The sequence below is a fragment of the Conger conger genome, chromosome 16 (genome assembly GCF_963514075.1).
Source record: "Conger conger chromosome 16, fConCon1.1, whole genome shotgun sequence".
Lineage (NCBI taxonomy): Eukaryota > Metazoa > Chordata > Actinopteri > Anguilliformes > Congridae > Conger > Conger conger.
The window spans coordinates 39,426,321-39,439,515 of NC_083775.1; the positions used below are offsets into that span (position 1 = coordinate 39,426,321).

Below are 13,195 nucleotides of genomic sequence, written 5' to 3' on the forward strand. Positions count from 1 at the left end.
CTGGGATTCCCGCCTCTCGGACATAAAAATAACTTTAAAACATTTACATCCCAAGTCACACACGCACAAACGGACTGTGACTGGGCCTTTTCTCCATGATACTGTTACTGGATGCACCTCTCCTGTTTATATGACACTCGAGACCTCAGCGTTTTACCACTTAATGGGTCCTGCAGCTCTGTGTAATGAATTGTTGAATGTGTTTTATTGTGCACTTTACTAGGTATTTATAAGCCTTATTTTTCTGGACTTATTGGTCTTCTGTCACTGTTGCCCATGCACTTAAAGATTCGACATGTTGTGTGTTCAGAGATGCTCGTCTGCTTTTGGACTCTGTTTGGCTATTCGGTTTCTGAATTTTGAATTCTCCTTTTGTTTGGACTGCCTGTGTCTTATCGACCCTTTGCTTATTACATCAACCATTGGATTATCCCTGACATATCTGTTTGCTGGTGTTCTGACCATGCCTGTTTTCTCTCCTGCAAGTTTAATAAAGACTTTAAACTTACTCCTGTGGTCTTGCTACTGGGTCTATTGTTCTGGACTAATGAGCCATTTTAAACCTAGAAGAATGAACTATAAAGACCAGGAAACGGTTAAAAACTAAATCAATTTTTAAATTTGGTGTGGCCACTCTTCACTTTTAATACTGCATCAATTCCCAGTTCTTCTGCAGACTTTGGCAAATACACATACTCTTTATTCTAGTAGGTAGAGATGCAACCACAATTTAAGAGATTAGTTGATAATTGATAACTGTCTCTCATTGTATGGCAAAATGATACATGTAGCTGCAAGACTCATGGTGTTCGTTCTCTCTCTCTCCCTCTCTCTCCCTCTCTCTTCCTCTCCCTCTCTCTCTCACTCTCTCTCTCCCTCACTCCCTCTCTCTCTCTCACTCTCACTCTCTCTCTCTCCCTCTCTCTCTCTATCCCTCTCTCTCTTTCACTCTCTCTCTCTCTCTCTCCCTCTCTCTCTCTCTCACTCTCTCCCTCTCTCTCTCTCTCTCTCTCTCTCTCTCTATCCCTCTCTCCCTCTCTCTCTCCCTCTCTCTCTCCCTCTCTCTCTCTCTCTCTCTCTCTCTCTCTCTCTCTCTCTCTCTCTCTCTCTCTCTCTCTCTCAGGCAGTGGCAGTATTGAGATCCCTGTGCTCTGCATGCTCGTTGCAGGACATTCAGCCATGTTGAAGGTAACATGATAAAACTGCCTCAGTTCTGGAGGAATGGCCATCTCCTCTCTCACCTCCTGTCCTGTCTCACCTCTCCTCCTCTCTTCTCTCACCTCTCCTGTCTATCTGCTCTCCTCTCTCACCTCCTCTCCTGTCTCTCCTCTCTCACCTCCTCTCCTCTCTCACCTCATCTCCTGTCTCCTCTCACCTCCTCTCCTCTCTCTCCTCCTCTCCTGTCTCTCCTCTCTCACCTCCTCTCCTCCTCTCTCTGTCCATGGTTCATATTCCAATGATTTATTGGCATAACATATTTCAGAATATATATTACCAAAGTGTAGTGATAACAACAATCAATCAGCAACAATATTATTTGATTGTATTATTATGTGTCCATTATAGTGATCCTTCATTGTGAGTTAGAAGCCCCAGTGTAGCCCTGCTTGGTCTGATCAACTGTAAGTCACTTTGGATAAAAGTGTCAGCTTGAAAAAATACAATTATGACTCACTGCCCATCAGGCTTTGACAGGGTAACACATAATAAGCCTGTTGGGCATGTTGATATCTTAGATATATTATGTTTGAATATTTTTCACAATACAGAAGGACATGCATCTCTGTCTCTCATCTCTATTTTCTTGCAGTGACCTCATGTGTTCTTCTTTGGTTAACCATGTTGTTTTATTTCTATCTTTTTCGAATTGTTTTATTTTTCTTACAGTATATTCACTGCCATACAAAAGTTCCCAGAGGCACTTATTTTAGTCCCGTGTAATCATAGAACTGGTAGTTCTCTGGTGTGGTGTTTCCTTGATAATAGCATTATTTTAGATTTGTTAAAAGTTTACAGTCAGGGTCCAGTGTGCATGGCAGCAACACCAGCTCATCTGTATACAGCCAGAATGTGACTTTCTTGCTGTTTAGGATTATCAATAATAATCCTAAACAGGATTATTCGATAAAGGACGTTTTGTTTTTAATAAGAGACATGATGGGATTTGCACAGTGTGGTCAGGCAGATTTTGGGCTCCTTAGATCAGGAGAAGGCCTTTGATCGGGTGGATGATGAGTATTTGTAATGGCACGTTAAAGGCTTTTGTGTCTGGGACCCTTTTACATGTTTTATACAAGGCCTCCATCCCCAAGTAGTCTAGAGATCTGCGTGGAGCATACTCCATGGACCATACTGAATGGAGCTGTGGCCATGAAGGTGTGGATGGCCCATGTTATTCCTGGAGTGGGAGTCTCGTTTGAAAGAAATAACCAAAACTCCCTGGCATTTTGCCAACAGAAAATCGACCTGAGAAATAACATTGGTCAGGGAAAAATGAGATTCCTCGGCAGAAGAGTCTCGACAAGGCTATCTCAGGGTTCTTCCGGAGACCAGGAAGACAACCCCAGAGGCACTCCTCTAATGTGAAGAGGGCTAAAGAAACTAAAATAAGGAAGGTCCAGGGGAACCACCCAACCAAAGAAAAGCAGAACTACCAGTCCCTATGCTTCAATTAAGTCTAAAGAGGTTCCTGAATGCCTTTCAAGACTAAAACAATTCAGTCCTCCAACTTCCGCTGTACCGGCTCAGTATACATGTCAGAATGAAACACCAAAGCCCAGAGCAGTGCCAGGAAGAGACTTAAATAGCTCTCCATGCAGCTGGCTGTGATTGGCAATGATTATACCTGCATTCCGCATGCGGTAGGTAATTTATCATGATGAACGTGGCCGGCATGCCCTCTCATGGTCTAGAGAGGCAAAACCCAGAATTGCCATATGGAGGCTGGGGAAAGCATGACTGAAAAAGTGCATCTTTAGTCTACACTTGAATGTAGTGAAATACTCTGCCGTTCCCTACTAGCTAATACACCCCTGCAGTAATTTTAATTTAAGGTAACTGGAAGCTTTGTGTTTCAATAAAGGTCTCTCTCATTCTCTCTCCCAGCGAGTGGACCTCTCTCTGCAGAAGTTCACGCCCTGGCTGGTGCTGGCTGGGTCCGGGGGGGTAGCCGACCTGATCTGCGAGGTCCTGAAGGACCTCTCAAGCTTGAACCTCCCCTCGCCAACCTCCGAGGCGGAGGGGGACGGGTCCATCCTGGAGCTGAGGGACAGGGTCCGGGACAGGGTGAAGAGGTGCTATCCCTCCAAGCCAGAGAAGGACATAGACAGCATGACTGACAGGGTGAGAGGTGCTATCCCTCCAAGCCAGAGAAGGAGATAGACAACCTGACTGACAGGGTGAGAGGTGCTATCCTTCCAAGCCAGAGAAGGAGATAGACATCCTGACTGACAGGGTGAGAGGTGCTATCCCTCCAAGCCAGAGAAGGAGATAGACAGCATGACTGACAGGGTGAGAGGTGCTATCCCTCCAAGCCAGAGAAGGAGATAGACAGCATGACTGACAGGGTGAAGAGGTGCTATCCCTCCAAGCCAGAGAAGGAGATAGCATGACTGACAGGGTGAGAGGTGCTATCCCTCCAAGCCAGAGAAGGAGATAGACAACCTGACTGACAGGGTGAGAGGTGCTATCCTTCCAAGCCAGAGAAGGAGATAGACAACCTGACTGACAGGGTGAGAGGTGCTATCCCTCCAAGCCAGAGAAGGAGATAGACAGCATGACTGACAGGGTGAGAGGTGCTATCCCTCCAAGCCAGAGAAGGAGATAGACAACCTGACTGACAGGGTGAGAGGTGCTATCCCTCCAAGCCAGAGAAGGAGATAGACAACCTGACTGACAGGGTGAGAGGTGCTATCCCTCCAAGCCAGAGAAGGAGATAGACAGCATGACTGACAGGGTGAGAGGTGCTATCCCTCCAAGCCAGAGAAGGAGATAGACAACCTGACTGACAGGGTGAGAGGAGGAACATGTACTTCCTCGAGATATGGAAATGTGTCGGGCCTCCTGGCAGCTAAGATGATAAAAGTAGTTACTCTATATTACAAATATTTCACTTCAGTTCAGCTGAACTCATCTGAATAAATATTTGCTGTCCATCAACAGTCCATTCCTTTTGCTCCCTTGTTACAAATCATTGTGTAAAAGAAACAAAATGTCTCCAGTTTCCTTTGTGCTGGAAGAGCTGCGTTTTGATTAAATGTCCAGCCTGATTGACAGGTCTGCTGTGCCTCTACACCCTCCTGTCTTCCCCAGGCCCTGAGTATCTACCAGAACAGAGAACTGATAAGAGTTTACAATGCAGACCACGAGGGACCCGATGACTTTGATACTGTGCTGCTCAAAGCCTTGGTCAGAGGTGAGGGTCGGACTGTCACCTAGTGGCTAAGGTACATGACTGTAGGTAGTGGTTAAGGTACATGACTGTAGTGTAGTGGTTAAGGTACATGACTGTAGCGTAGCGGTTAAGGTACATGACTGTAGCGTAGTGGTTAAGGTACATGACTGTAGCGTAGTGGTTAAGGTACATGACTGTAGTGTAGTGGTTAAGGTACATGACTGTAGCGTAGTGGTTAAGGTACATGACTGTAGTGTAGTGGTTAAGGTACATGACTGTATTGTAGTGGTTAAGGTACATAACTGGGACCCGCCTGTACTTTAGTGGTTAAGGTACATGACTAGCGTAGTGGTTAAGGTACATGACTGTAGTGTAGTGGTTAAGGTACATGACTGTAGTGTAGTGGTTAAGGTACATGACTGTATTGTAGTGGTTAAGGTACATAACTGGGACCCGCCTGTACTTTAGTGGTTAAGGTACATGACTGTAGCGTAGTGGTTAAGGTACATGATTGTAGTGTGTGTAGTGGTTAAGGTACATGACTGGGACCCGCCTGAGGTGTAGTGGTTAAGGTACATGACTGGGACCCACCTGTATTGTAGTGGTTAAGGTACATGACTGTAGTGTAGTGGTTAAGGTACATGACTGTAGTGTAGTGGTTAAGGTACATGACTGTATTGTAGTGGTTAAGGTACATAACTGGGACCCGCCTGTACTTTAGTGGTTAAAGTACATGACTGTAGCATAGTGGTTAAGGTACATGATTGTAGTGTGTGTAGTGGTTAAGGTACATGACTGGGACCCGCCTGTGGTGTAGTGGTTAAGGTACATGACTGGGACCCACCTGTAGTGTAGTCGTTAAGGTACATGACTGTAGTGTAGTGGTTAAGGTACATGACTGTTTTTCCTACTGAAAAAAGTTTTTTGGTTTAAACTGAAATTTTAGATTTCAGATTAAGAGTATAGATTTCCCTCAAAGAAAATTAATCTTGGACAAATAATGCTTCAGCATTTGTCAAGAGAAGAATAACATCCCATGCACTAAACAGGAGACATTTAAAGATCATGCACATCACTATAAGAGCTATAGTGAGATTAGCAGGGGTATAAGAGCTACTGGAGATGATGGATGTTTACCTTTATGAGACTGACTCTGTCTGTCTCCCTGTCTGTCTGTCTGCCTGTCTCTCTGTCTGTCCTGTGGATTAGCTAGTAAGAAGGTGTCCAACAGTGCCAGCGAGTACATAGAAGAACTGAAGCTGGCTGTGGCATGGAACAGAGTGGACATCGCCAAGAGCGAGCTCTTCAACGGCGACATCCTGTGGCGGGTGAGACGCCCCCCTGGCCTGTCGCTCAACACTCAGTCAGTACTGTAAATTCAATCACATAAGACGCCGCGAGGCAAACTTAACCCCGCAGCCAGTTTGGCTTTCACAGCATTCTCCCTGACAGTGTTCCTCACAGTCTCCTGTCCATGTTCCAGTGCCCGTTGTGGTGTGAATGTGCCCTTTAATGTCCGCGGTCAGGTGCCCTTCTGAGTTGTGTTTTGTGTCTGTCAGTACGAGGACCTGGAGGACTCGATGACCGATGCCCTGGTGAACGATAAGCCCCAGTTCGTGCGGCTCTTCACAGAGAACGGGCTGAACATCCTGGACTACCTGTCGTACGCGCGGCTGGAGGAGCTGTACCGCTCGCTGGCCGACAGCTCGCTGGCCTACAAGCTGCTGCAGAATCGACTGAAGGAGAGGCAGGACATCTACGGCGGCCTCCCCAACAATACCACCACCCCGCCCGACTCCTTCATCCTCAAGGCTCCTGTCAGCACCCTGCAGGGATCCAGCACCGCCAAAGACCTCAGCCTGTACGAGGTGTGTGTGTGTGTGAGTGTGTGTGTACGAGGTGTGTGTGTGTGTGTGTGTTTTCTGAGTGTGTGGTGTGTGTGTGTGTGCGTGTATGTGTGTGGTGCGTGTGTGTGTGTGTGTGTGTGTTTGTGTGTTTGTGTGTATGAGGTGTGTGTGTGTGTGTGTGTATAGGGGTGGATTGTCTCCGGCTTAGTCTAATCAACTGTACGTCGCTGTGGATAAGAGCGTCTGCCAAATGCCAATAATGTAATGTAATGTAATGAGTGTGAGTGTGTGGTGTGTGTGTCCTGGGCCGTGCACAGAGTTCCAGCACTATGTGTCTGAAGCCTACTGATCAGGTCTTCCTCCACCAGGTATCCCGGCTGCTGTGGGACATCATGGGCGATGTGTGCCAGCCATTCTACTATGTTCCTCTGGGACTGGAGCATTCCACCAGCACCAGGAAAGCACTCAGGGTAGGATCATGTGACTGATGCTAACAGCCATGTCGGCTAACTGCGGCTGATGCTAACAGCCCTGTCGGCTAACTGCGGCTGATGCTAACAGCCCTGTCGGCTAACTGCGGCTGATGCTAACAGCCCTGTCGGCTAACTGCGGCTGATGCTAACAGCCCTGTCAGCTAACTGCAGACTAATAATTATAATGCTATATTCGTCTGGTGGCCGGGCCTTATTCCATGGGGCCCGGCCGGGCACAGCCCGAATTTGTCACGTGGGGTCGCCGCCCTGTGGGCTCACCACCTGCAGGGGTCGGCATCGGAGTCGGGTGCTTTGCCCAACGGGCAGTAGGCAAAGGCGGGGATCCGGGCGTGCTGATCCTCGGCATTGCAGACTGGTTCTGGTGGGGAAGGAACCGGAGCTAGTGCGGGAGGCGGAGCTACTATATATAGTTGAGCTCACCTCCACGCACAGTACTGGTTCCGGAACCAAACTCCTGGAGAGGGGCTGGACTCTGTTCTTTTCTGGAGTTGCTCAAGGTCAGAGGCGCCGGGCGGGTGTGGGGATACTCACAAGCCATCGGCTGAGCACCACTGTGTTGGAGTTCCACCCGGGGAATGAGAGGGTCGCCTCTCTGTGACTACGTGTCGCTGGGGGGAAAGCTCTGACTGTCATTTGTGCTTATGCACCAAACAGCAGTTCAGAGTATCCGGCCTTCTTGGAGTCACTGGGCGGCATCCTGGAAAGGGTGCCACCCAGAGACTCCATAGTTCTGCTGGGCGACTTCAACACTCACGTGGGCAATGACAGAGAAACCTGGAAGGGGCTGATTGGGAGGAATGGCCTGCCTGATCTGAACCCGAGTGGTGTCTTGTTATTGGACTTCTGTGCTGGTCATGGATTGTCAATAACAAACACCATGTTCAAGCATAGGGTTGCTCATAAGTGTACTTGGTACCACAGCACCTTAGGCCAAAGATCGATGATCGACTCTGTGGTCATATCATCAGACCTGCGGCCGTATGTCTTGGACACTCAGGTGAAGAGAGGAGCAGAGCTGTCAATTGATCACCACCTGGTGGTGAGTTGGATCAAGTGGCCGGGGAGGCTGCCGGACAGACCCGATAAACCCAAATGTGTAGTGAGGGTGAACTGGGAACGTCTGGCGGAGGCCCCTGTTTGTGAGGTCTTCAACTCCAACCTCCGGAGGAACTCACGCATCCCGGGGGAGGCTGGGGACATGGAGTCCGAGTGGGCCATGTTCAAAGCCTCCATTGCAGAGGCGGCAAGCAGGAGCTGTGGCCATAAGGTCATCAGTGCCTGTCGGGGCGGCAACCCAAGAACCCGCTGGTGGACACCTTTCGGGCTTGGCTGGCCTGGGGGTCCCCTGAAGCAGCAGACAGGTACCGGGTGGCCAGAAGGGCTGCGGCTTCGGCAGTCGCTGAAGCAAAAACCCGGGTATAGGGAGTTTGGGGAGGCTATGGACAAGGACTTTCGGTTGGCCTCGAGGAAGTTCTGGCAAACCATCCGACGACTCAGAAAGGGAAAGCTCAGGCTGTTCAGCAGGGGAGGAGAACTGCTGTCCCGGACTGGGGATATTGTCGGGCGGTGGAAAGAGAACTTCGAGGAGCTCCTGAACCCGAACAACACATCCTCTGTGGAAGAGGCAGAGCCCGAAGACTCGGGGGAATATGCACCTATAATCCCTGGTGGAAGTTGCTGAGGTAGTCAAAAAGCTCCTCAGTGGCAAGTCGCCGGGTGTGGATGAGATTCGCCCTGAGATGCTGAAGGCTCTGGACATTGTTGGGCTGTCTTGGCTGACATGCCTCTTCAGTGTCGCATGGAGGTCGGGGACAGTACCTGCAGAGTGGCAGACCGGGGTGGGTGTGCTCCAATTATCGGGGTATCACGCCTCCCTGGGAAAGCTTACTCTAAGGTGCTGGAAAGGAGGCTCCGACCGACGGTCGAACCTCGAATTCAGGAGGAGCAATGTGGCTTCCGTCCTGGTCGTGGAACAGTGGACCAGCTCTTTACCTTGGCGGGGTTGCTAGCGGGGGAGTTTGCCCATCCAGTCCACATGTGCTTTGTGGACTTGGAGAAGGCTTTCGACCGTGTCCCCCGGGGAACCCTGTGGGGTGTACTGCGGGAGTATGAGGTACCGGGGCCGTTGTTACAAGCCATCTGGTCCCTGTATAACCAAAGTGAGAGCTGTGTCCGCATCCTCGGCACAAAGTCAAGCACGTTTCCAGTGGGTGTTGGACTCCGCCAAGGTTGCCCCTTGTCACCAGTCCTGTTTGTGGTATTCATGGACAGGATCTCAAGGCACAGCCGAGGTGAGGAGAGTGTCCGGTTTGGTGACCTCAGAATCGCATCTCTGCTTTTTGCGGACAACGTGGTTCTGCTGGCTTCATCGGACCGTGACCTTCATCACGCACTGGAGCGGTTTGCAGCCGAGTGTGAAGCGGCCAGGATGAGAGTCAGCACCTCCAAGTCCAAGGCCATGGTTCTCTGCCGGAAAATGGTGGATTGCTCCCTCCGGGTTGGGAATGAGTCGTTGCCCCAAGTGAAGGAGTTCAAGTATCTTGGGGTTTTGTTCACAAGTGAGGGTAGAAGGGAGCGTGAGATCGACAGGTGGATCGGTGCAGCGTCCACAATAATGCGGGCATTGCACCGGACCGTCGTGGTGAAGAGGGAGCTGAGCTGGAAGACGAAGCTCTCGATTTACCGGTCGATCTACGTCCCAACCCTCACCTATAGTCAAGAGCTTTGGGTAGTGGCCGAAAGAACGAGATCGCGTATACAAGCGGCCGAAATGAGCTTCCTCCGTAGGGTGGCCGGGCTCAGCCTTAGAGATAGGGTGAGGACATCCGGAGGGAGCTCGGAGTAGCGCCGCTGCTCCTTTGCGTCAAAAGGAGCCAATTGAGGTGGTTCGGGCATCTGATCAGGATGCCTCCCGGGCGCCTCCCTTTGGAGGTTTTCCGGGCTCGTCCAACTGGGTGGAGACCCCGAAGTAGACCCAGAACCCGCTGGAGAGATTATATATCTCTCCTGCCCTGGGAACGCCTCGGGATCCCCCAGGGGGAGCTGGAATGCGTTGCTGGGGAGAGGGACACCTGGAATACCCGGCTTTGCCTACTGCCATCGTGACCCGACTCCGGATAAGCGGGTGACAATGGATGGATGGACAAATATACATTTATACAAATTGCATGATATAGTGGGGGTTGGGGGTCACTGCTGTTTCTGTGGCTGTGGCTGCCAAATATGCACAGCTCCTTTCAGGAGGATTTGTAATAATTGTGTCTCAGCTATAGCTGGGAATTTTTTGTATATTTAAAAAAAATCAAATAGCCAGATAGTATTCTAATTTGTTTTGATTTTGTGTTTGAATATTCCAATAAGTAATGTAGTTTAGTTTTTTGTTGCTTCATAATTTGGCTGATTCTAGTTGGCACATTTGGTATGGAGCTGTTCTGAGGCTGGCTGTTAGTTAACTGACAGTTAAGGACCAGCTGGTTGAGGGGACTCAGCTGGGCTCAGCTCCTGGCATTGCAGGGCTTTGTAATGGGTTGCTATTTTCTTGATGTTTCCAAAATTGTATTGTCCTATTTTGTATTCATTAATAATGGATATTATTCTGCCCTGCATGCATCGTTTGTAGTTTTTCTTTGTACTCTGCATGCAGGGTTTTAATTTTGTGTTTGTCCCATTGGTCAAAATCTTGCTTTGTAAGCAGGTCAATTACTGATTCTAATAGTTTCAGCCAAATTGTGATTGGAATTTCCAATTGATGTTGGATTGAATTTGATGTTTTATGGCATATAATGCCCTGTGTGCTTTCTCTTTCAGTTCATTCACTGCCAGGTTGAAGTTTCCAGTGGAACTATAACCCCAGTAGTTATAATCGGTACAGTGTTGTACCAATTTTCTTTCCCAGTTTTTCCCAATTGTGAATTTGTATTTAGCTCCCTGAGATCTGGATCTTTTTTGAAAAATCATTTTGTGTTTATTGCCAAGGCCCAGGATATGCAGTACTGTTCAGTGGGTCACAGCAGAACCAGGTCATCTGCACAGAGCAGCAGTTAAATTTTGGTGTCATATATAGAGCCAATTCGTTGATATAGATGTTAAAAAGAGTTGGACTTAAACTGCAGTCCTGCCTCACTCCAGCCTCACTCCACACCACATCACTCTCCCTCTCTCTCTCTCGCTCTCTCTCTCCCTCCCTCTCTCTCTCTCTCCCTCTCCCCCCCCCTCTCTCTCCCTCTCCCTCTCCCTCCCCCCCTTTCTCTTTCTCTCTCTCTCTCTCTCTCTCTCTCTCTCTCTCTCTCTCTCTCTCTCTCTCCTCTACCTCCCCCCCCCCTCTCTCTCTCTCTCAGATGGTGAATAAAATGCTGGTGGGTGAGTGCCCTTACCGGGACCAGCGCTGCCGCCACCCCTGGGCCTGCCTGTTCATCTGGGCCGTTCTACAGAACCGCAGTGAGATGGCCATCTACTTCTGGGAGATGGTGAATGAGCTCCCACAAACTCCCATGGGTGTGCCAAGGATTTGAGGGGATTTTAATATATTGAATTGAATATAGTATGCAGGGTCTCTGTTGGTTGCTTATGAGCCAAAACATTATGACCACTCACAGATGAAGCTAATAATGTTGATTATCTCATAACAATGGGATAACTGGGATATATCAGGCGGTAAGCAAACAGTTGGTTCTTGTAGTCGATGGGCGTAAAAACCTGAATGACTTTTACAAGGACCAAATCATTTAGGCCAGATGACAGGGTCAGAGCATCTCTGAAAAGGCTTGACTGGGTGCTCCCAGTCAGCAGTGCTGAGTACTTACCGATAGTGGCGCGAGGAGGGACAAGCCACAAACCGGTGACAGGGTGTTAAGCACTCAAGACTCATTGATGCATGAGGGAGAGGAAGGCTAGCCCATCTGATCCAAACCCAGCGTTGGAACTGGACCTTGGAGCATGGTTGTGGACCAGGTACGCCCCTTCATGGCAACAGTATTCCTCAATGGCAGTGGCCTCTTTCAGCAGGATAATGAGCCCTGCCACACTGGACACATTGTTCGGGAATGGTTTGAGGATCATGACTAGGGATGTGTATCGTTAGGATTTTATTGATACCGATACCAATAAAAACGACTCCTTATCGGCGCCGGTATTTATCGATACTCTTATCGATACCACGGCGTGTAATTTAGTGTATAAAATAAAGACGTTACAAGGTGGTAAAAGATTCAATCGTTTTTTATTACCACAAGGGGGGTACCACCAGCAATATCATTAAACAACTTACAGCACCTGCCTTTTAAGCCCTTAGCAAGTCAACATGTGCAGTGCGAGGTATGTCAAAAAAACGAGCAGGCAGCTCCATACAGCCTTAAAGGTAACTGTCAATGTGATAATGCTTCAACAGAACAGAAGCTTAACTTAAAATTACAAATGCTTCTCAGAATAGATTAAATAAAATAAAAACCTTGGGAGATGACCAAAGCCCTTGCCTACATGTTCAACCCAACAGACACATACATGTAAACGAAACAGTGTAGGGGGGGGCGCTTCTCCTGACGCATTTAGCGCTAACAGTTTTTGTTAAGGAAAAGCAACATAGAGGAGCCGCGGTGGCGCAACAGGCTAAGACGCAGCGGACTCGCGGTTGCAGTTCGCTGCAGTTGCACACCGGGGACCGGGGTTTGATTCTCGGTCCTGCCAAAAAGCCAAGTTTGGCCGGCTCACGTGGAGCAGCAATAATCGGCTCGCTGCTCCAGAGGGAGGGACTTGGCAGGGTTAGTAGATTGCCGCACCAACAAGCACCTTGGGCGTCTTGGAATCATGGTTACAGCTTTGGAGGTGAGACGGCTTGAAGAAGGTGTGTCGCTCTCCCGTTGGCCGCCGAGGGACGGGGTGTGGGCGGTGTATCTAATACTAGCTCTAATTGAATCATGTTTTAAAAAAGGGTAATTTAATTACTTAAATTACCAGCTTTACTGGCAGTCTTAAACCTTTAAGGATGTATATATTGGGAATCAATCTTGTAAATTATGCCAACTTAATCTAGTATTTCACTTCCCCTTTAATAATTCATACACTCACCGTGACTTGATGAAGAAGCACTTTTGGAGTCTGCCTGCACGGAGGAGGGCACGGTGTTGTTAGCGTCTGCCGGGTTGCTAACTTTAGATGCGTTGTTTAGGCAGTCAAACACGCCGCACTCCTTCAGCTTTATGCTATGGGTAGACTGCAAGTGTTTCATGATGTTGCTGGTGTTACCCCCCTTTGACGCAACTACTTTCTTGCATATATTGCATTGAGCCGAGGATTCATTGAGTTTCATGAAGTGAGCCCATACCTTGGAGCGCTTAGCTCTAACGGCCAACATATTGACTACTAGAGAAAACAACGGGGCGCTGCGTCATAACCTGTCGACGGCGGCAGTGTCATAATTATGCGACGGTTAGGTAGACTCTTAAAAAATACCAAAAACAGAATCG

General features: G+C 48.8%; 1 protein-coding gene across 1 annotated transcript in view; it reads left to right on the top strand.

Annotated features, from left to right (window-relative positions):
- Window positions 1–13,195, top strand: part of trpm4a (transient receptor potential cation channel, subfamily M, member 4a) — a 60,356-nt gene that overhangs the window by 14,584 nt on the left and 32,577 nt on the right. Inside the window, exons 7-13 of the mRNA XM_061225269.1 lie at window positions 1,124–1,188; window positions 3,106–3,342; window positions 4,312–4,414; window positions 5,603–5,721; window positions 5,953–6,261; window positions 6,609–6,710; window positions 11,072–11,200. Of these exons, the coding sequence (XP_061081253.1) occupies window positions 1,124–1,188; window positions 3,106–3,342; window positions 4,312–4,414; window positions 5,603–5,721; window positions 5,953–6,261; window positions 6,609–6,710; window positions 11,072–11,200 (1,064 nt within the window). The remainder of the gene's footprint in view (window positions 1–1,123; window positions 1,189–3,105; window positions 3,343–4,311; window positions 4,415–5,602; window positions 5,722–5,952; window positions 6,262–6,608; window positions 6,711–11,071; window positions 11,201–13,195) is intronic.